Source organism: Chiloscyllium punctatum, chromosome 24 (assembly GCF_047496795.1).
Source record: "Chiloscyllium punctatum isolate Juve2018m chromosome 24, sChiPun1.3, whole genome shotgun sequence".
Classification (NCBI taxonomy): domain Eukaryota; kingdom Metazoa; phylum Chordata; class Chondrichthyes; order Orectolobiformes; family Hemiscylliidae; genus Chiloscyllium; species Chiloscyllium punctatum.
In genome coordinates this window covers 42,851,348-42,876,368 of record NC_092762.1, presented here as the reverse complement: position 1 = coordinate 42,876,368, position 25,021 = coordinate 42,851,348, and the positions used below count along the sequence as shown (strand labels likewise).

At 43.6% G+C, this 25,021-nt stretch overlaps 1 protein-coding gene across 4 annotated transcripts in view; it reads right to left on the bottom strand.

Moving 5' to 3' along the window:
• The window catches only part of LOC140494498 (uncharacterized), a 90,666-nt gene that overhangs the window by 36,367 nt on the left and 29,278 nt on the right, over positions 1 to 25,021 (bottom strand). For all 4 annotated transcript variants that reach the window (XM_072593745.1, XM_072593743.1, XM_072593744.1 and 1 more), the window contains exons 7-10: positions 18,806 to 19,191; positions 17,637 to 17,844; positions 12,531 to 13,107; positions 7,520 to 7,640 (exon numbers count right to left, since the gene is read on the bottom strand). In XM_072593745.1, the coding sequence (XP_072449846.1) occupies positions 7,520 to 7,640; positions 12,531 to 13,107; positions 17,637 to 17,844; positions 18,806 to 19,191 (1,292 nt within the window). The remainder of the gene's footprint in view (positions 1 to 7,519; positions 7,641 to 12,530; positions 13,108 to 17,636; positions 17,845 to 18,805; positions 19,192 to 25,021) is intronic.

The following is a 25,021-nucleotide window of genomic DNA, read 5'->3' as shown; positions in this document are numbered from 1 at the left end:
TAATCACTGATGCTTGAGCTGCTTGTGTTTCTTTGTTTTTGCCAGTGCTTTCACGTTCTTCAGCACAGGTAAACCAAATACACTTGCCTTTAAATCTTCTTCAGATAATCCAATATTCGATTAATTCGATATTTGGAAAAATTGAGGTACCTCTGTATAAAGGTGACATCTCAGGTCAGACAACGTATTTAGGTGTGAAGCCTTGTTTCGAGCCTGTGTCTCAATCTGGAGTCAGACTGGTTTTATTTCCAAAGTAGGAATGTACAAAATGCTACATTGAGTGACTGTCCAGAGATTACGTGCTTTTCCAACAAAATAGAATGTATCAGCATATACAAATGCACCCCTCGGGCAGTGGGGGAAGTGGGTGGGGGAAGAGGGGAGATCGAATGGGGAGGTCACCTGTAGTATGACATGAACCCAAGATCCTGGTTGAGGCCATCCTCATGGGTACCGAATTTGGCTATCACCCTCTGCTTGGTAACTCTGCATTGCTGTGTATCCTGAGGTCAGCCTTGGAGAACGGTCATCCGAAGATCTGAGAGGCTGAATGTCCTTGAAAGCTACAGTGTCTCCTCACTGGGAAAGGGCATCCCTGAATGGCGGTTGTTGTGTAGTGCCTCCATGGTTTCACTCATGTACCATGCCTCAGGGGATCTTTGCCTGCTGTGTAGGCGATAAACAATGTTGGCCAAATCACATATCTGCCATGCATGTGGTGGATGGAGTCCCCGTGTGTAATGGCAGTTTCCATGTTGACACAATGACACAGGTTGCAGTGGTTGCCGTGACATGGTTGTATGGTATTGCGGTCGATGTTGTCCTGAAGACTGAATAGTTCGCTACGAATAATGGCCTGTTTAAAGGCAAGTGGTAGAGGCGTAGGGATGATCTTGGCGAGGTGCTCATCTTCATTGATAAAAAGTGTTGTAGGCTGCAAACAACATGGAGTAGTCTCTCCACTCCCAGGAAGTACTAGACAACGAAAGATATCCTATCAGTTGTATCAGCGTCTGTCTCCTAAAGAGCTCGTTACAGTTTTTCACCGTGGCACTTCAGAACTGGCAACTGATGAACTGAACATCGTATCCTGTCCTTGAGGGTGCCCTTCAAAGTCTTCTGGTCTCTGTCACGTTCCTCATCTGAACAGACCTTGTGTATGCGTAGGGCTTGTCTGTCGGGGATGGCTGTTTTAATGTGTTTAGGGTGGAAGCTAGAGAAGAGCAGCATCGCGAGGTTATCTGCGGCCTTAAGGTACTGAAGTGTCCGTCCCTGATGGAGATGCACATGTCAAAGAATGACACTGGTTCCAAAGAGTAGTCCATGGTAAGTCTGGTAGTGGGATGAAATTTGCTGATATCACTCTGTAGTTGTTTCCGGGATTCCTCATCATGAGTCCAAAGGAAGAAAAATGTCGTCAATGTATCTGGTGTAAAACATTGGTCGGAGGTCCTCTGCAGTAAAGAGCTCTTCTTTGAATTTGTACATGAAAATATTGGCAAATTTGATCCCCATGGCTGTTCTGTGTGTCTGATGAAGAACTGGTTGTCAAAGGTGAAACATTGTGGTCGTGGATGAGTTGGAGGATGGTGACTGGATATTGACCTTGCACCTAAAATACATCGTCTGACCGAAGATGTCATGTTTATTTGGATTAAAACCTCAAGCTATCTCAGGACAGTGACTTCAAAAGAAATTCTGGGATTTACACATTAAATCAGTCAAAACCTGCATCTCCACTCTTACTGACTAAAGACTTAACAGCCACCTGGGTTTGTTCAATACATTCGCATCAGTTATATGACCCTTTGACCTTTTAGTTATAAATTCTGTGCCAAATGTATCTCTCTCACCAGCTAACTGAAGAAGCGGGGCTCTCAAAAGCTTGTGATTTCAAATGAACCAGTTGGGACTATAACTGACATTGTGTGATCTGATTTTGTCCACCCCAGTCCAACACCAGCACCTCCACATTGTGGAATATTGTGAACAGTTTTCATCTCTTACGCAAGGAAGCAGAGAATTCAGAGAAGCTTCACTAAGTTGATTCTGGCTTTGCAGCGATTTTCTTATGATGAAAGGCTGAGTATGGTGTGCCTACACTCAATGGAGTTTAGAAGAATGGGAGGAGACCAAATTGAATCATACTACATTCTCAGGGAGCTTGATTGTGTAGAGAATGGGAAGTTGTTTCCCCTTGTGGGAAAGTTTAGAATAGAATCCTAGAGTAAGGAGTCACCCACGTAAGACAGAGATGAGGGGAAATGTCTTCTCTAAAGGGGCAATGAATCTATGGAATTCTTTACCACAGAGAGCTCTTGAGGCTGGGTGGTTAAGTATATACAAGGTTGAGATGACAGATTTTAAAATCAGTAATGGATACAAGCAGTATAGTTCGAGGCATAGACACTGTTCTGTGTGGCCAGGATCAAGAGTCCCAAAGGCTGCGTTGCCTGCCTGGTGCTCAGGTTTGGGATATCTCATCTTTGGCTGCTGTGGAAATTGGAGTGGAAGGGTAAAGATCTAGTGTTCATAGTCCACGTAGCTACCAACAATATAGCTAAAACTAGGGCAAAGGTTCTGCTAAAGGAGTATGAATAACAAGGAGCTAAATTAAAAAGCAGAATAAGAAAAAAAGGTAATAATTACTACCTGAGCCACAAGTTAATTGGCACAGAGTCAATAGATTAAGAAGGCAAATGCTTGTCTGAAAGATTGGTGTGGGAGAAACGAGTTTGAATTCATGGGTCATTGGCACATGAAGGGGAAGAAAGGGCCTGTTTCGATGGGCCGGTCTTCATCTGAACCGCGCTGGGACCAGAGTCTCGCGAATTGCGTAACTAGGGCTGCAGAAGAGTTTTAAACTACATGGGGGTGGAGGGTTACATTATAGGAGAAATTAGAAAGCTCAAAATAAAGGAGGAAGAAAGAGTGCAGAACACAGGAGTGGTTATTAAAGTGCACAGAATCAAATAGGACTGTGTTTGGAAAGGGTTAGCAAACAAACTTCAAGCATGCTGGGCAAACGAATGACAATGAGAAGAAGGATACGGTTAATACAGGTTTGAAGGTGTTTGATCTGAATGCACACTGTTTAGGGAATAAGGTAAATGAGCTTGGGACGCAGATCAAAATTGGCATGTATAATGTGGTGGGCATCATGGAGAAGAGGCTGCAAGGGGGATCAGGATTGGGAGCTGAATATTCAAGGATATACATCCTATCGAAAAAAATAGGCAGGTGGGAAAAGGGGTGGGTTGCTTTATTGGCAAGGAATGAAATGACATCAATAGCAAGATACAAAGCAGGGTTAGATGGTGTAGAATCTGTGTGGGTAGAGTGGAGGAACTGCAAAGGCGAAAAAAACAGTTGGAGTTATGTAGAGGCCTCCAAACAGAAGCCAGGAGCTGGGTGCAAAATACACCAGGAGATAGAAAAGATGCATAGGAAAGGCAAAGTTATCGTGATCATGTGGGATTTCAATATGCAGGTGGATGGGGAAAATCAGGTTGGTAATAGATTACAAGAAAAGGAGTTTGTGGAGTGTCAACGAGATGGCTTTTTGGAGCAGCTTGCAGTGGAGCCCCCTCGGAACAGGCAATACCGGATTTAATGTTGTGCAATGAGGCAGACTTGATAAGGGAGCTTAAGGTGAAGGAACCTTTTTGGGGGTAGTGATCAGAGGCATGAGAGAGGAGCTGAGTAGAATAGACTGGGACAGGATGCAGCAGAAAAGACAATGGAACAGAAATGGCAGGAGTTTCTGGGAGTAAGTCAGGAGACACTGCAGAGATTCATCCCGAGGAAAAGTTAGCATGGTACAGGGAGAATGAGGCAACCATGGCTGACTAGGGAAATCAGGGATAGTATAAAAGCAAAAGAGAAAGCATATAATGTGGTGAAAGACAGTGGGAAGCCAGAGGATTGGGAAGCTCACAAACAGCAACCAAAAAAAGTATGAAGGGAGAAGATTAAATATGGGGGTAAGATGGCCAGTAATATAAAAGGAAGACTGCAAGAGTTTCTTTCGATACATAAAGGGCAAAAGAGAGACAAAAGTGGACATTGGACTGCTGGAAAATGATGCTGGAGATATAGCAGAGGGGAAACAAGGAAACAGCTGAGGAACTGAATAATTACTTTTTGTCAGTCTTCACAGTGGAGGATACAAGTAATATCCCAAACATTCAAGAGAGTGACAGGGAAGAGCAGAGTATGGTGTCCATCACCAAGGAGACAGTGTTAGTAAAACTGAATGGCCTGAAGGTGGATAAATCACCTGGACCAGATAGACTACACCCCAGAGTTCTAAGGGAGATGGCTGAAGAGATAGTGGAGGCTTTAGTGGTGATCTTTTGCGAGTCGCAAGAGTCAGGGAGAATCCCAGAGGACTGGGAAAAAGCGCTAACGTGACACACCCATTTAAACAGGGAGCAAAACGAATAACAAAAAATTACAAATCGATTCATCTAACATCGGTCAGGGGTAAGATCCTGGAACCCATTGTGAAGGAAGAGCACAAAGTCAGCATGGTTTCATCAAGGGGAGGTCACGCCTGACTAATCTGCTAGAATTCTTTGAGAAAGTAATGAGCAAGTTAGACTAAGGAGAGCCAACAGATGTTATCAATCTGGATTTCAAGAAGGCCTTTGACAAGGTGCCACACAGGAGGCGATTGAGTAAGAGAAGGACCCATTGTGTTACAGGTAAGGTGGATAGAAGCTTGGCTGTCTGGCAGAAAGCAGAGAGTGGGGATTAAAGGGTCCTTCTTAGGATGGCAGCTGGGGACAAGTAGTGTTCCGCAAGACTCAGTGTTGGACCACAACTTTTCACTAGATATTAACAATCTAGGTGAAGGAACCTAGGCCAGATGATACAAAGAAAGGTAGAGGGACAGGTCGCATTGAGGTAGTGGAGAGGTTGCAGAAGATTTTAGACAGGTTAGGAGAGTGGGCACAGAAGTGACAGATGGAGTACAATGTGGCAAAGTGTGAGGTCAAACGCCTTGGTAGGAAGAATAGAGGCATGGACTATTTTCTAAATGGGGAGAAAATTCAGAAGTCTGATTTGCAAAGAGACTTGGAGTTCTAATCCAGGATTCTCTCAAGGTAAACTTGCAGGTTGAGTCAGAAGTTAGGAAGTTAAATGCAACGATGGCGTTTATTTTGAGTGGAGTTGAATATAAAGTAGGGATGTACTTCTGAGGTTCTGTAAGAATCTGATCCAACCATATTTAGAGGACTGTGCACAGTTTTGCACCCCATATCTCAGGAAGGATGTACTGACCCTGGAGCATGTTCAAAGGAGGTTCACAAGAACGGTCTCAGGAATGAAATACTTAACATATGAGGAATGTTTGAGGACTCTGCATCTATACTCAATGGAGTTTAGAAGGATAAGGGGCATCTTATTCAAACTTATAGAAAACTGAATGTTGGGAGGTTGGTTCTATTGGTAGGAGAGACTAGGACTTGAGGGCACAGTAAAGGGAAGACCTTTTAGAACAGAGATAAGGAGAAACTTCTTCAGCCAGTGGGTGGTGTATCTCTGGAATTCACTGCCACAGAAGGCTGTGGCAGCCCAGATCATTGAGTAATGTTTATGACTGAGGTAAATAGGTTCTGATTGTCAAGGGAATCAAGGGTTACAGGGAGAAAGCAGGAGAATGGGGTTTAAAAACTTATCAGCCGTGACTGAATGGCAGAGCAGACTTGATGGGCTGAATGGCCCAACTTCTGCTCTGATATCTTATAGTCTTACAGTCTTATGGTATTGGGAACAGTGGAGTTCAGGATTCTCAGATCATCCATGATCTCAATGAATTGCAAGGCAGACTCACTGGACTAAGTGGCCTACAGTTTATGCTCGAAGAGAAAAATCATATCCTTCAGTCAGACTTGGAAGGGAGATGTCTTTCTTAAATTCTGTTCCCTGGTTCTTGTCTCCTCCACCAGGGAAAAAAAAACTTCTGTATCGACTCTATACAGTCCTGTCAGGATTAGAACGTTCACAGAAAATAACAGCTATAGTAGCTCATTCTACTTTTAACTCTCACTCAACTAGAGTTACATCTTCACAGAAGTCCTGTAGATTCCATGTGCCAGTTACAATAGAAACAACAGAATGCATCAGATTAATACGTGGCTGGAGAAAAGGGCTTCCGACTCCTGGAACATTAAGACTGGTAAATCTCGTACAAACTGTATAGGTCACATCTGCACCTATATGCTAGGATGAGTATCTGTTAGGGTTAGGACAAGTTCAAACTAGAGAGCCAAGGTAGTGGGAACCTGAGCAGGGTGACAAAGGAAAGAGAAACAAGGATGGTAATTAAAAAGTACAGTTAAATGCAAAAACAGTAGACAGGGTAATCTAGGTGAGAGGAAAATGGGACCACAGTGCAGAGAAATATTAGGATGATTAAAAATTGCTAAAAGACAAGCCTATAAAATCTTTGTATCCGAATGGACAAAGCATTCAGAATATGATAGACCATCTGACCTTACATATGGAGGTAAATGAATATGATCTAGTCGTCATTATGGTGACATAGTTACAAGGAGATCAGAACAGGGAACTTAACATTCATGAATAATTGACCTTTCAGAAAGACAGTAGGGATGGAAAAGGTGGTGGAATACCACTGTTAATAAGAGGTGAAATGAAGACATTTGTGAGTAATGATCTAGGCTCAGATAATGTAAAGTTAATTTGGGTAGAGGGAAGGGAGAGAAGACACTGGTAAGGGTAGCGTACAGACTCCCAAACACTAGTCACACTGTGGGAAAGGGTATAAATCAACTAATAATTGCAGCATGTAAAAGGAATACAGCAATAATTATGGGTGACTTTCATCTTCATGTTGATTGGTTAATCAAACTGGAAACAGCAACTATGACAACAAATTCATACAGTGCATTAGAGATAGCTCTCCTTAAAAAATGTGTCATGGAGGCAGCTGGGAACCAAGCTATGTTGGATCTGGTAATGCGTAATAAGGCAGGTTTAATAAATGACCTCAGAGTAAAAGATCCCTTAAAAGCTCATGATTCTAACTTGTTAGAATTTAATGTTCAGTTTGAGAGTGAGAAACCTGGATCAGAAACAAACAACACCAAACAGGGTTCAGAGCCATTATTCGAGGCTGTTCCTTCGGTCACTTGAAAGTATTTGCTTGTTGTCTACTTAAGTACTGCTGTACTACAAGTTGCTTCTCTTTGACGGCAATGACAATGGAAATCCTGTCACAATTCCCAGCTTGGGATTTTTCTTGTTAGAAAGTTAGCCTGACTCCTGATGAACATATGCATCTTTCAATGAATAGATCCAAGTCATAACGAAAATTTTCCAAAACAAAATTTCTGAAAACTGAACCTGCACAAAATTTTAAAAGAAACAGCAAACAGAATAAAGAGGAACTGGTAAAATTAGTAGTGGATATGGATAATTTAATTAGATCAATTATTTTAAAAGCATAATTTAAATTAAGAAATATAAAGATGCATTCACTCCAACTTACCACAGGAATGGAGGGTGTCGCCATGGAAATCAGATGCAGTCTGGGTGGCACCAACTGGTATCGGTGTAGGTGGACATGTCCAGAATGGTATTGGGGGAAGTTGGATGTCACCCTTTCTTCCCTGTGAAGTTATGAAGATTTAAAAAATTACATCAAAAGGTTCAGTTCTCATCACAGGACTGTTTTTGGGAGAATTCAGTGATCAAATGAGTTTCCACAGAAATTACCAACTGCCATCCAGTCAGCATCGAGTCTTTGACAATTCCTCACTCAAACAAACATTCATCAGTGAGATGAATATCCCCTGGCTCTAGGGGACAAGGTCAAAATTCAGAAAGGGTGATAGTCTCATCTGAGGGAGGATTGGAACATGCAGCATTGGGGCAGGTGTGCTGAGGTATTGGCATTGCAATTAGGGGCTTTCATAGCTAGGAGCCAGCAAGATGCAAATTCCCGCCTCAGGCGACTGACTGTGTGGAGTTTGCACGTTCTCCCCGTGTCTGCGTGGGTTTCCTCCGGGTGGTCCGGTTTCCTCCCACAGTCCAAAGATGTGCTGGTCAGGTGAATTGGCCATGCTAAATTGCCCGTAGTGTTAGGTAAGGGGTAGATGTAGATGTAGGGGTATGGGTGGGTTACGCTTCGGCGGGGCGGTGTGGACTTGTTGGGCCGAAGGGCCTGTTTCCATACTGTAAGTAATCTAATCTAATCTAACACCATCAACAGAAAACAGCTAAAAGCAAGCCAAGTCCAGAGATATTATTCAGTCATGTGGAACTTTATTGATGTAGTCATGAATAGTACAATGATCAGAGATCAAATGTCACACTTTATATCCATTCTGGGAGTAAAGCAAGTGAGACCAGTACATCAGCAACTTGGCTGCATAATATGATGCTTCTGCCAGAGCTCCTCAGCTCCGCCTGTTCCCTTTCTCTCTCTTTTTTATCCCACTCTCCCCTGAGCCCAGGAGGTGAATCCCGGAACAGCGGCAGGTACAGGCTGTGAGCCTCGGAGCAGCACGTGAGGAAGAGAGCCCCTGGCAGAGACTGGCGTGGAGGAAGCAGTCCTGGTCCTTACCTTGGAGTAGCTGAGTGCAGGCACAGAGCGGACTTGGAGCAGAGTGGGATTGGCTGATGGACTGGGGTTTGGCACAGGTCAGACCACGTGTGGAGGCACTATGCTGAGCTGCTACAATGTAATGTTTATTTGAAACTTTTTTAGCTGGCTATGAAGTCAATCCTTTAACAATGTCTTATTTGTAAATTATTTTGGAAACTCTAAAGTAATGCAACTACTTTTTATTCCTCTTTTGTATCCAAGATTTGTACCGAGGTACTTGTACCTAAGATGGTGCCCTAAGAGGCAGACAGGTTAAAAGCTTTACACTGTACTTGTACAATGGAGCACACGTGATAATAAACAATATTCTATTCTAAGATGTAGGAGGAGAAGGCAGCCATTCAGCCAGAGTCCGCTCTGCTATTCAATGAGATCACGGTTTACCTGATAACACTCAAAGCAGTTTTCCTGCCTTCCCCCTTGATTCCCTTACTGTTTAAGTTCTCTCCTGACAGATTTTTAATGAACCAGCTTCTACTATCCTCTGCAGGAAAGAATTCCATAGATACATCACCCCACCAGAAGAAACTCTTCCCTATCTCATTCTTAAAATGTGCAATGGGTGGAAATGTTCTGAGAATAGGCAAGGAGGTGGTGCTGATGCTGAGATGAGATCAGCTATGATCACATCAAATAGTAAAGTAGGTACAAGGGGCTGAATTGCCTACTCCTGCTCCTAGTTCTTATGGTCTTACTCTACGATTCTGGTCTTTGGTCCTAGAGTCACCCACCAGGGGAAACAACCTTTCTACAACCTTACCCTATTAAGTTCCTGTCTCAATAAGGTCGCCTCTCATTCGTCTATGTTCCAATGAGTACAGGCCCAAACTACTCAACCTCTCCTCACGAAAGGGGAGGCAACAGCCTAGCAGTAATGTCACTGCACTGTTAATCCAGAGACCAAGGTAATGGTCTGAGGATGTGGGTTTAAATCCTGCCAAGGCAGATGGTGGAATTTGGATTAAGAGTCTATTGAGGACCATTAAACCATCATCAATTGTTGGAAAAACCCATATGGTCTACTAAACTACCATCTGAACTACACTTGTCTCTAGACCCACGGTAATTAGGGTTGCAATAAATGCTGGCCTAGCCAGCAATGCCCTCATCCTATAAATGAATTGTTAAAAATCTATTCATAAAACTGTCCCTTCATACATGGTATCAGTCTGGTGCACCTTCTTTGGATTGCCTCCAATGCCAGTATATCTTTAGGGTGGTACAATAGCTCAGTGGTTAGCATTGCTGCCTCACATCACCAGAGTCCCAGGTTCAATTCCAGCCTTGGGACAGTCTATGTTGAGTTCCCAGTCTCTGCATGGGTTTCCATCTGGTGTTCTGGTTTCCTCCCACAGTCCAAAGATGTGCAGGTTTGGTGGACTGGCAATGCTAAGTTGTCCATAGTGCCCAGAGACGTGCAGGCTAGGTGGGCGAGCCATGGTAAATGGGGAGTTACACAGATGGGGTGGGGCTGGGTCTGAGTAGGATGCTCTAAAGAGGGTAGGCGCACACTCAAAAATCCTTCAAATGGCTCTTTTTACACTGTAGAGATTTTATGATTATATTATCTTTCTTTAGTTAAGGAGATCAATACTTTACAATAGCCCAGCTGTAGTCTGACTGGTGCCTTGTTTAAAAATGTGTTGCTGGAAAAGCACAGGTCAGGCAGCATCAAAGGAACAGGAGAATCGACGTTTCGGGCATAAGCCCCTCTTCAGGAAGAAGGGCTTATGCCCGAAACGTCGATTCTCCTGCTCCTTTGATGCTGCCTGACCTGCTGCGCTTTTCCAGCAACACATTTTTAAGCTCTGATCTCCAGCATCTGCAGTCCTCACTTTCTCCTGGTGCTTTGTTTAGTTTTGTCAAAACCTCCATACTTTTATACTCCATTTCCTTTTAAATAAGTTAAAATTCTATTTGCCTTCTCTATTATACATTGAACTTGGATGCTAGTTTTTGCAATTTATGGATGAGGAATCCCAAATTCCTCTGTCCCGCAGTTTTTCTCCATTCAAATAATATTCAGATCCTCCATTCTTCCGTCCAAAGAGCATAAGTTCACACTTCCCGACAATATATTCTCTGCACCACATTTTTGCCCACTCATTTCCCTTTATGATTTCACTCTATATCTCTTTATGATTGTTTGTGCCATCCTCACCACCCACCGCAAACTTAGTGATAGCAGATTCACTTTCCTCATCCAAATCATTACCATATATTGTAAATTATTGTGGCCCCAACACGAATACCTGCAGCATACAACTACTTACAGATTGCTATCCTGAAAATGCCTCCCTCATCCCATCTCTGTTTTCTATTATTCAGCCAATCCTCTATCCATGCTAATATCATCTCCAGCATCAGGGGCTTGTATCTTCTATAGCCTCTTAGTGGTACATTTTCAAACACTTTCTGAAAACTCGAAATAATACATCCATTGCTTCTCCTTTATCTATTTCATCTGTTACCTCCATAAAGAATTCTAGGTGATTTATCAGGCATAATTTCCCCTTCATGACACCTTGCTGACTTTGTTCGATTTATGTATTTCTAAATTATACCTGTTATGATTAGATTAGATTAGATTCCATACACTGTGGAAACAGGCCCTTTGGCCCAACAAGTCCACACCAACCCTCTGACGAGCAACACACCCAGAACCATTCCCCTACATTTACCCCCGACTAAGGCACCTAACACTACGGGCAATTTAACATGGCCAATTCACCTGACCTGCACATCTTTGGATTGTGGGAGGAAACCAGAGCACCCAGAGGAAACCCACGCAGACACTGGGAGAATGGGCAACTGTCTGTGTGGAGTTTGCACAAAGTGGGAATTGAACCTGGGTCCCTAGCCCTGTGAGGCAGCAGTGCTAACCACTGAGCCACCATGCCACCCAAATGATAAACTCTAACATTTTCTCAATAATCGATGTTCAGCTAACTGGTCTACAGCTACCTGCACTTTGTCTCCTTCCATTCTAAACTAAAGGTGCTACATTGGCACCTTTCGAATGCTCTAAGACTTCTCCAGAATCTAAGGATTCCTGGAAGATTACTGCTAGTGCATTCACCATCTCTGTAACTACTGCCTTCAATACCTTAGGATGCATCTCATTAAGTTGAGAGAAAGTCTTCAACCCCATTAGTCTCCCTAGCACGTCTTCCCTAGTGATGGTTATTAAATTAATTTGTTCTCCTCCTTTCGCCCTTGAATATTTAGTAATCTTAAAATGTCTTAGTTCCAGTCATTTCCAATAAATAAAGCAAATAAACCTATGAATCAGGTTATTTTGAAATTTACCACAAGGAGGAATCATGCAGGCAATTGATTCACTGGTGTCTCAGAATAATTAATGGTCTGAGAGAATCCTTATTATTAGGCAATAATAAAAGTAAAAAACTGCATTTGCTGCAGATCTAAAATAAAGACAACGTGTGGGAGAAAGTTAGCAAGTTTAGTACCAGTTCAGTAGTAGTCTTGAACTTAAAACAGGGAGAAAGTGAGGACTGCAGATGTTGGAGATCAGAATTGAAGAGTGTGGTGCTGGAAAAGCACAGCCAGCCAGTCAGACAGCATCCGAGAAGCAGGAAAATCGATGTTTTGAGCATAAGCCCTTCCGAAATGTCGATTCTCCTGCTGCGGTTTTCCAGCACCACACTCTTCGACTCTAGACTTGAAACAGTAATTCTGTTTCTTTCTCCACAGATGCTGTCAGAACTGCTGAGTTTCTCGAGCATTTATTTCAGCATCTTTTCTTCAGTTCACAGAATGGAATGATTTCTCATTCCCTAGTCAGTCCCGGTGACTCGAGGACTGGTGCTACTCTGCAGCACCACGAGAGGAGAAATTATGCTCACGCAATATTAAGCAAGTTAAAACTTACCGGACTGTCTCCATCCAGTGGTTTCTTTGGATCTCGGGGCCCCTTTGCTGGTACACCGAACACTGTTGTTGCTGTTGATAGACTGAGCACTGCTGCTGTTGCTGATATACAGAGCACTGTTGCTGTTGTTGGTACTGGTACACAGAGCATTGCTGCTGTTGCTGATAGACTGAACACTGTTGTTGCTGCTGATACACAGAGCACTGCTGTTGCTGCTGCTGATAAACCGAGCACTGTTGTTGCTGCTGATACACAGAGCATTGTTGCTGCTGCTGTTGCTGTGGGGTACTAGCTGGCACTAATGGAGTGTTCATTAGCAGAGGAGGAGCTGCTAGGGGTGGCTGCTGAAATGGTACCATGTGTAGAGGTGGCACTGGCTGCTGAGAAGTTGGCATAGGTGGAAGCTGTTGGGAAGCAGTCGGTCTGTATGTTGTTGAGAGTCCAGGTTGCATGCGAGTATGATAAGATGGCACTGGCCGTGCAATGGGATAACTGGTTGATGTGGGAGGCTGACAGGACAGACTTACTGCCTGAGTAGTGGGTGTGGGGCGAGCTAAAGCTCTTGAGAACGCAGAATCTGAAAGGAAGCAAACAGGTAGATTCAGTAGAGAAAATTACGTTGATTCATCAAACAAAGTTCTAAATCTGCTTCATTACATTACACAGTATAAGCAATACATTTCAGAAAATTCTAAAGAATTGTTAGAGCACGGAAGGATGCCATTCAGCCCACCCTGTCAGCACCAACCCAAAGAACAAATGATTTGCTTGCTGGAAACATTGTCACTAATTCTGAAATGAAACATATCTAAAATATGTAAACATTACCCTGTCAAACTAGTTCCAGCTAGATCGATCAGAAATCTGCACTAGCAAAAAGAAACTGAACCATGTTTTCATTACAGTCTTTCTAGGTGCGTGAATAATCAGGATTTTGGTGACTATTTTATATTGATGGCCACAAATTCTGGGAGCTCCTAAAAGCGGAACTATCTTCCACAACCTGACTATAATAAAAGCAAAATACTGAGGGGCAAGGGGAAATCTGAAACTTTTTAAAAGTGCGTGAGACACTTTGGAGAAAAGCTATAGTGAATTCATAACTTTGTTTCTTTCTGCGTAGATGTTGCCAGGCCTGCTACATGGCTCCAGTACGTCCTGTTTTTACTTTCCCAAATCTATTTGCTCCAATCCTTGTGGCATGGTGGCTCATTGGTTAGCACTGATGCTTCAGTGACATGGACCCAGGTTCAATTCCAGCCTCAGGCAACTGTCTGTGTGGAGTTTGCACATTCTCCCAGTGTTTCCGTGGATTTCCTCCCACAATCCAAACATGTGCAATTTAGGTGAATTGGCCAAGCTAAATCGTCAGAGTGTTCAGGGATGTGTAGGTTAGGTGCATTAGTCAGGGGTAAAATGTACAGTAATGGGTTAGGGGAATGTTGTTCTCTCATTACAGAGACATGACTGGTAGGGAGTTTAACCGGTGGGTCACCATACCCCACGTTTTGGGTGGGGTGGGTGGTGTGGGGGTGTAGAAAGGGAGTGCAGGGCCTTCATGGTGAGCTCAACCAGTACAAGAACTGAACCTGCACTGTCACGGTCATTGTAATTAGTGGCTGGTTTAGATGCAAACACTAATACAACATTGGCTTTTATTTCAAGGATAAAATTGTCTTTCAATTGCAAAGAGACTAGTCAGGCACCATCTGGAGTACAAAAGTCTGTCCTGGACACCTCAAGGAGGATAAATGAGCCATGGGGAAGACGAGTTACAGATTTAGCAGAAGGATACTAGGCTAAAAAGTGTGCACTGATGAGAACTGCTGGACATAAAAGATCCTATGGCAATATTTTCAAGAGGAGCAGGTGAATTATCTCTAGTGTTCTTGCCAATACTTATTCCTCAAATCAACTTCACTAGAACATTACTAAACTGCTATCACATTGCTCCTCATTGGAGCTTGCTGTATGTAAACTGATTGCTGCCAAAGTGACTATATCTTAAAAAAAAACTTCCTTAGTTGTTACATGGTTTTAAACACCTAATGGTGAAAAGTGCTCTCTAAGCGAAAGCTTATTTGAGCAAGGAAAATGAAAGGGTAATTTGAGGAAATGCCACGATCGAAACTTGTGTCTCTGTCACACTCCAGCGTGCTTTCCAGTTCCCGACCGCTTTGACTGAAAAAAAATTTCCTTATATTACCACTGGAAATTTAAAGTCATTGGAAAAGAGGCAGAGTCTACTCAGGAACGTTACTCTAAACCTCACAGGCCCTCCGGAAAGAAAAAGCCACTAAGGGAACTTTAATTGACTTGAGAGTTAATTAGTTAGCTTGTGGAACAAAATGGTGGAGGCTGGTACAAATACAACATTTAAAAGACATCTGGATGGGTACATGAACAGGAAGGGTTCTAGAAATGGGACTAGATTAATATAAATATCTGGTTGGCATGGAAGAGTTGGATTGAAGGGTCTGTTTCTGTGCTGTACATCTTTATGACTCAGTGTTAGGAAAGGACAAGGAGGAGCATTGCATCACTGAAATGCTCAGAATTTAAATAGAAAACAGTTAATGCAGAATCCTTTCAGTTTGTTAGTCACATTAATAAGAGTTCAGAACAACGCATCAAACGCTTGAATGCGATATTGAAGCTAATGTTTGTGGACAAACAAATTCATAAGTTACAACAATAAGGGATTAAACTATGCAAAAGTAGTATTCCATTCTGGACGTTATAAATTTTAACTCAACTAAAGCTCTGCTTTCCATAATCCTTTCAAAAGAATATCAGAAACAGGGACAGAAGTAATCCACACATTTACTCTGCCATTTAATACAATCACAGCACAGCTTCAATGTTACTTTCTACCCACATATCTCTCAGCATCACCATCGACGGAGCAATCCCAATCATCCATGGTAGAGAATTCTACAGATCCACAGCCATGGTGTGAAGATATTTTGCTTCATTTGAGGAAAAATAACGAGCCCCTTATCTCTTGATTCTTTATGTTCTAGATTTCTCCTCTTTGTAGCTACCTAATCACATCCATTCAGAATTGTGTACATTTCTAGGAGTTCACCTCTCCCGAACTCCAGAAATTGTAGGTCCAATTTACACAGCCTGTTATCATCAGACTACCCAAGGATCAGTCTAGAGAACTTCTGCTAAATTGCCTCCAATTCAAGTGCATTCTCCCTCAAAAATCAAGATTAAAAATGCCTTCTACAGGTATATTAAACAGTACATGATAGTCACTGGGCAATCAAGCTTGTAGTAGAGATGGAAAGAATAGCAGAGATTCTAAGTAAAGACTGAATCTCAGTTTTCATAGATGCAGAGGGCACTACGATTAGAGAAACACCAAAAGAGGTTATAGAAATACAACTGCAAAGTGTTTCATTTTTGTTAAGACAAACCAGGGCAGGACTTATAATGGTAGCACCCTGGGAAGTGCTGTCCAATAGAGAGACTTTGGGACGTAGGGACATTGCTCTTTGAAAGTGGCATCAGGTAGACAGGGTGGTGGAAAAGGTATTTGGTGTGCTTGCTTTCATCAGTGAGAGCACTAAGTACAGGAGTTGGGACATCATGTTGTGGTTGTACAAGATATTGGTAAGGCAAATTTGAAGAACTGTGTACAATTCTGGTCACCCTGCTATAAGAAGGATGCTGTTAAACTGAAAAGGGCGCAAAGAAGATTTTACAAGGATGTAACCGAGACTGGAGAGTTTGAATTATAAAGGAGAAGCAGGATAGGCTAGGATGTTTTTACCCCCGGACCATAGGAGACAGAGGGGTGCTCTTATAGACCTTTTAAAATCACGAGGGACGTAATTAAAGATGATGATTGCGATTTTGGAGAAAATGTGTAGCTTAGGTTTTAAGTTGCTCACTGAGCTGGTAGATTTGTTCTCGGAAGTTTTGTCACCTTGCTAGGTAACATCAGTGAACCTCCGATGAAGCGCTTTCTACTTATCTTGTCTTGGTTTGTTGTGGTGGGTGATATCACTTGCAGTTCCTTTATCTGAGAGGTTGATAAATGGAGTACAAATTGATATGGGGAGATTTTCAAAGATATTTCAACCACAGATGCCTCTGGAATTATCAGGGCATTTAAAGGATGTAGTATGAGGTGATAAGACCATACATGAAACTCCAGATTTATACCAAAAGTACAAAACCACAAGGAGCTTTCAACTTGTACAGGATCCCAGTCTGGAACCAGTGAAGATTATGCACAATTCTGGGCCCTCCCTGAAAAAGATGAAAAAAGTGGATACAGCGCAGTCTAACAGCACTTGATAGAAGGGTCTGCAGTATGGGCTTTATCATTGGCAATAACAGGTCAAGACATGACTTGATAAAACTCTTGCAAACTTAAAAAAAAGCAAGTCGTGACTGATTAGATATTTCCACTGATTAGTGATAGCTCAAGGCAGGGGAAAAGCCCACGAGAGAACTGCAAGACATTAAAAGACGTGTAGTTAGAAAAGAGTTAGAATTTCAAATTTTCTGATTGTTAATGCTGAGTCCATGAATACATTTAACAAGAAATAAAATTACTGTTTGGGGAGAAAAGAAAAGACAAGAATATTCAAGTATTATGATGAAAAAGAAGACATTTGGGAGTTAAGGGCAAGAGGAGAACGAGCATATATTAAAGGATATGGGGAGTTATGGAGAATGAGAACTCTGTGGGATATTCAAGTAATGCTTAAATAATAACTTACTTAAACTATTAATAACACGAGTGGAATTAATTGGCTGTCAAAAGAAGATGGAATGGACAGAATGGCCTGTTTGAGCTTTTACACTCCTTAAGTCCAGAAGTTAAACCCTACAACTTTACTAGTCCCAACTGAATGTACCTGTGAGAAACAGAAAGAGGCATGTTATACATACACCCTAATGAAAGAGATGGGTGACTGGGGGACTGGTGAGGTGCACTATTTCCTTGGTGACCCTGGATTTCAACTGCTGTCTGGTTTCTCCGAATCTCACTCAGTTGGATGGTGGACTGCCGCCAAAACGCTGAAGCAACAAAGGTAGGTGAATGAACTGTGCTGTGCTGCTCTGAGCCAGCCTGGCTGCTATTACCCTCATTTGGGGGAGTGTGCCAAATGGTCGGTGACAAAACAGTCGGTGTCTGCAAGACCCTGGGCTGGGCTGTACCAGAATGGCTTCCATTCACTTCCATCTCTTCAGAATTATGGGCATGCCAAGATGGTGTCTGGGCACTGCTCTTCTGGGCACCTTCAACCCCATCAATATCTTCGTCTAGGTTAGTGAGATCACATGAAGAAGCCTAAAGTTATAGTAAGGAAAACAATCAGTGGAGGCAGCACAAGGTAACAGTACCAGATACTCAATTTCAACATTCACACGAATGGCACAATAAATATCCATTACCAAGGTGGCTGTGGCAGTATTGTTACATTAGGCACCCACATCTATCACCTTTTGACTAGTGACGTGTGCGCGCAAACAATCCTCACGAAGAGATGTCTGTCCTCCAATAAATCAACTGACTCGAGCAGAATTTGAAGAGGAGGGTGATGCCAACTTAGGTCAATCCTTTCACTGCAACTGAAGTCATGGCTTCAGGAATGTCACAAATTACAGGTGAATTTTATTAACAAGGCTTTCTCATAAAGATTCATAAAATCATGTGGTGCATGGACTGGGTAACTAGACAAGGTATTTTCCCTGAGGTGGGGAAGTCCAGAACTAGAGGGCATAGGTTTAGGATGAGGGGAAAGATATAAAAGGGACAACTTTTTCAGGCAGAGGGTGGTGCATGCATGGAATGAGCTGCCAGAGGAAGTGGAGGAGGCTGGTACAATTACAGCATTTAAAAGGCATCTGGATGGATAAATGAATAGGAAGGACTTCGAGGGATATGGGCCAAGTGTTGGCAAATGGGACTAGATTAGGTTAGGATATTTGGTTGGCATGGATGAGTTGGACTGGAGGGTCTGTTTCCATGCTGCACATCTCTATGATTCTAAAGGACAGGACATGATAGTGTCATTAAAGTACAATTTTGGTATGTCCATTGTTGGTGATATAGAGTTCTAGTTTCCAGGCAACCCTATGCATTAAATAACATTCCCCCAAATGAAAATGTTATTAAAGACTGAGTTGCAGTTGGAAGATTGAATTGTCACAAGGACGAGGGAAGAACATTCCTAGGAATTAAATCACAACTTCAGGTTTTTACATAGCACCTTTCCATTCTTTCCAGGCATGACTAGATAAGTGCTTACCTGATTCCCCTGCATGGCTGGAATCTCCCCTCCTCGAATGTTGGTACCGCTGACCACAGACTGTGGCCTGGTTGGTTGAACGTGCTGGAATTCTGGTGGTGGGAAGTGGGGGTGAGGTTGGTGGGTCCATGATTGATGGCTCTGATTGAGGAATTGGTTGTGGGAATGAAGATGGTGAGGCTGAGAAGGCTGGGCTTGGTAGGTCTGGCCCTGCACCTGCTCAGTGTGATACTGCTGGAAGTACGAGTGGGCAGGGCAGGGCCGGTGAGAGCCCAGTCTGGCAGAACTGCATCGACAGCGCTGGGAGCAGCAGGCACTATATTTCGAGGCTCTCTGAAGTTGGCAAGATGGTGACATTGCACTGACAGAGGTCACTGCCCTCTCTCCTATATAAGAAAAATTATTAATTAATATAGCATGCATGGAAAGGAGGAACCAATCACAATGTCGAGAGGAAAGCAAAAAAAAAGTGCAGAGAGGGTCACAAGATTTCATATTTTTACTTCACAGAAATCAACGGCTTCACTTCCTGAATGAGCCATAACACGATCCACCATCAGGGATGTGAATCATTCACTACTGTGTTAGCTACTACCACAGTCCCTAAAATTTAGACTGCAATTCAGTCCTGTGATCTGTAATGGCAAACACGGATAGCTGCAGGGACATAATGCAGTAGGCCATTCAGCCCCTCCAGTCAGTTTCACAGAAGTAGCCCATTCACCAATGAGCTATTTAATTAGATCAGGACTGATGTACCTCAACTTATTTCCCTTTCTCCTAGATACCTTATTCAACAACCTCAGAATCAAGTCCAATTGATCAGCAACATCTACTGCCTTTTAGAGAAGAGAGTCAGATTTCAACATCACTTTCTGGGAAACAGCCTCCTGATTTCATTTCTAAGTAGTCCAGATCTAATTTGGAAAATGTTGCTCCATCTATCCTATTGTGCTGCATTACCATTTAATAACTCAATTATATCCTTCCTCAATCTTCTAAACTCAAGGGAATGCAGTACCATTTATGCATGCTATATTCATGAGTGTATCCTTTTAGATCCAGTATTACTTAGCGAACCTGATGCACTTCCAACAAGATAAATTCTTAAGGTGCATTACTCAGAATTCGACATAATACAAGTATGGGCTCAGCCCAGTTAGGCTTGGATACAGTGGGGGGAAATGATGCTTTAAATGTCTCAAAGAAGGTTAACATTCCATGAGCCTTCAGATTTACCAAACACAAAAAAATCTTGAAATTGTCTCTGCAGTGGCATCTGTAGAAGACTGGCATCTCTGGGTGGAGACTTTATTTGAATTTTGACAAGATACTGTAAGGTCTTGGCATTTTCTTCTTGTAACATTCCAGGTTAAGTTTAGAGTTCTTTCAGGTACAGCTTAACGCCATAGCTTGGCAGAGAAACGGTTTTCTTTTTCTGTAAAAAAACAAAAATGTCGCGGTGTCCTGGTTCAGGTTTGAATATTTGTCACTCTAAGTGACAGGACAATATCTTCCAACCCTTTACTTCTACAAGTGTCTGGTAAGGACTAAACAATGACCCTCAACATCAGGTAAACTATAAGGCAACGTCGAGCTAAAGTAATGGCCAAAAGAAGAGATGACCACTACCTCTCAGGTACCTGCGCTACATTATTAGTTCAGAGAATTTGAACAAGTGACTGGCATGGAGTAAACTACCTGCCCTGGAAATAAACATATTAACACAAGTTTTAACAGAAGACATTTGTTATCAGGCAGTTGTATTCTTCAAATGGGAGATCAAGCAGGGAAGGTGGAGGAAGACAGGAGAACAGCTCTCTAACAAACATTGTTTGCACAAAGCACATCTTGGCGAGCGTTTCAGCGTGTTTTCACCGGGACAGTTCACAAGAATACAAATTCAAGGTGAAACCAACATTTCTATTGCAGGAGAGGACAGTTCTGACTGATTGGCAAACAGACTAATTGGTAGAGGCATTGCCATGGGCAATGCATCCATTGACATTGCTAACTACAAGATCGGTCAGTCTGCGAACCCATTTTAAGACCCATGTTAGAATGCACTGCATCGAAATCAGTCATTCAATCCAAATTGGTCACGTCAACATTAATGCTTCACACAAGTTTCCTTCCACCTGTCTTCATCTAACCTCATCAGCAAAGCGACCTACGTCTCTCCACCTCACAAATTTGTCCATCTTCCCTTAAATACATCATTCTGGGATGCAATCAAACCTTGGTCCCAGAAATTCCACACAAATCCAAAGGTCTCCTTCCAACAAGTATCCATCTAACAGCATCTCAAAGGTTTAAACTAGAGGAAGGAGGAGGAAATAAAAATCACCAAATACTTCGAAACAGCAAGCAATGCCAAACAGAATAGGTTGCCTAAAGTTACTGAATTCAGAATTGGGAATGACATGCGGTAAGATTACATACAGAAGTCACTATAGACCACGCAGACAATAATGAATTTCCATTAACTCAATCTCAAATACAACCCTACGTCTACATTACTGGATCAGCATTAGGAATTGTCCTGCCCCCTCTTAAACAGGATGCCACAGCCCCTCCCATCATGCTCCTCCCCACCTTCAATTCTTTAAAACATCAACTCCAATGTACCAATTTAATATAGGAATGACACTGCCATCTTCTCATCGGTATTTTCTAACCTCAAAGCTTTGATCAAGCAATAGGCCGTAGTTTGTGGGCTCTGCTGAATATGCTGGCAGCCCTCTTTTTGGTCAGAGATTATCTTTGTGTGCACAGAATGGGACAGGAGTAGCCACTTGAGGCCTATTCCACCATTTAATGAGACCAAGGCTGACCCATAACTTTGGACCCATATCCCTTAATACCTTTGCTTAACAATAAAATTATCTATTTCAGATTTAAAATTAACAACTGGTCTGGCACAGACTACCTTTGGTCGAAGAGAGTCCCAAAGACTACATGCTTTGTGTAGAACTACTTCTTAACATCTCTCCTGAATGGTCTGGACCTAACTTTTTGACTATAGTTCTAGAATCCGCAACCAATGGAAATAATTTAACTTTATCTTCAATCAGATGACCTCTTAACCTTTTAAATTCAAGAGAAGGTAGGCCTAATTTGTACAATCCTATTTGTAACCCCTGAAATCCAGGTATTCATTGTTATAAGCCTACGCTGCACTCCATTTAGGGTCAATATATCCTTCCTAAGGTGTGCTGCCTGGTACTGTATTCTCAGTACTCCAACTGGGGGCAAACCAAGATAAATCTTTATATAGGAGGTTCTGACAGACGAGATTAAAACCTTGGTACAAACAAAGTGAAAGAAACTTCCACAGAAACTAAATTTATTTGAAGTGTAGAAGCTCATTTAAATCTCAAGCTTCTTCTGCTTATATTTTTCCGTAGTTTGAGTAGAACCTGCAGCTCAAGTAACAGTTAATGCAATGTTGCAAAACTCAAAAATCCATGGAACAGAACCAGCTGCTCACAGTTTCAACAATAAAAAAGTGAACAAATTATCAATCCAGAGTTTCCCATGACTTGTAAGTTTAAATCTTCATCTTGCTTCCAAGTCCTTGGTCTGCTGCAGCATTCCCATGCCAACCTAAAATACAGCACCTCATCTTCCCACTGGACAACATTCTGAAACTGTTTTGGACTCAGCACTGGGCACAATAATTCAATCACAATGCTAGACTTTATTTTGATTCATTTCTTTGTTTTGCCCTTCTCATCTTGCTCTCATTTCCTTGACATAACTTTTCAGGATACATTTTTGTTCTGAAGAAGGGTCACTGAACCTAAACATTAACGCTGCTTTCTCTCCACAGATGCTAACGATTTATTTTGGTTTCTGATTTCCAGCATCTGCAGGTTTTTTTTGTTTTTTTAATGTTTTTGTTCTTCACATCTCCCACTATCATTCCCTTATTGTTCCATACTACTTACAGTCATAGAGTCATAGAGGTTTACAGCACGGAAACATACCCTTTGACGTCCGCCACCCCTACTGGCATGTCTGCCACCACTTCCGCCCCCACCAATGCCACTCGCCTGCATTCTGCTGACACCCCCCCGCTGATCCCACTGTCATCATTCCTGGCCCCCAGAACCCTAAGGGGAACACCACCCCTGCTCATGACTCCTCCCCCATTCCCCCCACCATCACACCCACTCCAGTTACCGGCTCCGTCCCCACTCCCAGCTCCACACCTACACCAGATCCCAGCTCCCAGCCCTGCCGAGTTTTCACTATCCCTCCAGACCCTTCCTCAATGAGGATGAACGATCAGTCCTCAGCAGAGGACTCACCTTCACCCCCATCCGTCCACGCATCAATGAATTTAATACACGCCGTGGCGTCAAATACTTCTTCCGCCGCCTCTGCCTCCGAGCTTACTTTCACAAACCCGCCCACCTTCCGAGGACGCCTTCGCCCACCTCCAACACACTGCATCTACCTGGACATCCCGCGCTGGCCTATTACCTGCCCTCAACCTCTTCATTTCCAATTGCCGCCGGGACATTAACTGCCTCAACCTGTCTACCCCCCTCCCCCACTCCAACCTCCCACCCTCACAATGCGCAGCCCTCCAATCCCTCTGCTCCAATCCCAACCTCACCATCGAGCGAGCAGATAAAGGGGGCGCAGCTGTAGTCAGGCGCACTGACCTCTACACCGCTGACGCCAAACGCCAACTCGAGGACACCTCTTCCTACCGCCCCCTCGACCATGACCACCCCCCCCGCCTCACCAAACCATCATCTCCCAGGCCATACAGAACCTCATCACCTCAGAAGATCTCCCACCCACAGCTTCCAACCTCATAGTCCGGGAACCCCGCACTGCCCGGTTCTACCTCCTTCCCAAGATCTACAGGCCTGACCACCCTGGCCGACCCATTGTCTCAGCATGCTCCTGCCCCACTGAACTCATCTCTACCTACCTCGACACTGTCCTATCCCCCCCTAGTCCAGGAACTCCCCACATACATTCGAGACACCACCCATGCCCTCCACCGCCTCCAAGACCTCCGCTTCCCCGGCGCCCAATGCCTCATCTTCACCATGGATATCCAATCCCTCTACACCTCCATCCGCCATGACCAGGGCCTCCAAGCCCTCCATTTTTTCCTCTCCCAACATCCCCAACAGCACTCTTCCATCGACACACTCATTCATTTGGCCGAACTGGTCCTCACCCTTAACAATTTCTCCTTCGAATCCTCCCACTTCCTCCAAACCAAAAGGGTAGCTATGAGCACACGTATGGGCCCCAGCTATGCCTGTCTCTTTGTTGGCTACGCAGAACAGTTGATCTTCCGTAATTACACCGGCACCACTCCCCACCTCTTCCTCTGCTACATTGATGACTGCATTGGCGCCACCTCGTGCTCCCGCGAGGAGGTTGAGCAATTCATCAACTTCACCAACACATTCCACCCTGACCTTAAATTTACCTGGACCATCTCTGACACCTCGCTCCCCTTCCTGGACCTCTCCATCTCCATTAAAGACGACTGATTTGACACCGACATTTTTTTACAAATCCACCAACTCTCACAGCTACCTGGATTACACCTCTTCCCACCCGACCTCTTGCAAAAATGCCATCCCGTATTCTAATTCCTCCGCCTCCGCCATATTTGCTCCCAGGAGGACCAGTTCCACCACAGAACACACCAGATGGCCTCCTTCTTTAGAGACTGCAATTTCCCTCCCCACGTGGTTAAAGATGCCCTCCAACTCATCTCATCCGCATCCCGCACCTCCGCCCTCAGAACCCCACCCCTCCAACCGTAACAAGGACAGAACGCCCCTGGTGCTCACCTTCCACCCTACCAACCTTCGCATAAACCAAATCATCCACCGACATTTCCACCACCTCCAAACAGACCCCACTACCAGGGATATATTTCCCTCCCCACCCCTTTCCGCCTTCCGCAAAGACCGTTCCCTCTGTGATAACCTGGTCAGGTCCACACCCCCCTACAACCCACCCTCCCATCCTGGCACCTTCCCCTGCCACCGCAGGAACTGCAAAACCTGTGCCCACACCTCCTCCCTCACCTCCATCCAAGGCCTTAAAGGAGCCTTCCACATCCATCAAAGTTTTACCTGCACATCCACCAATATCATTTAGTGTATCCGTTGCTCCCGATGCGGTCTCCTCTACATTGAGGAGACTGGACGCCTCCTAGCAGAACGCTTTAGG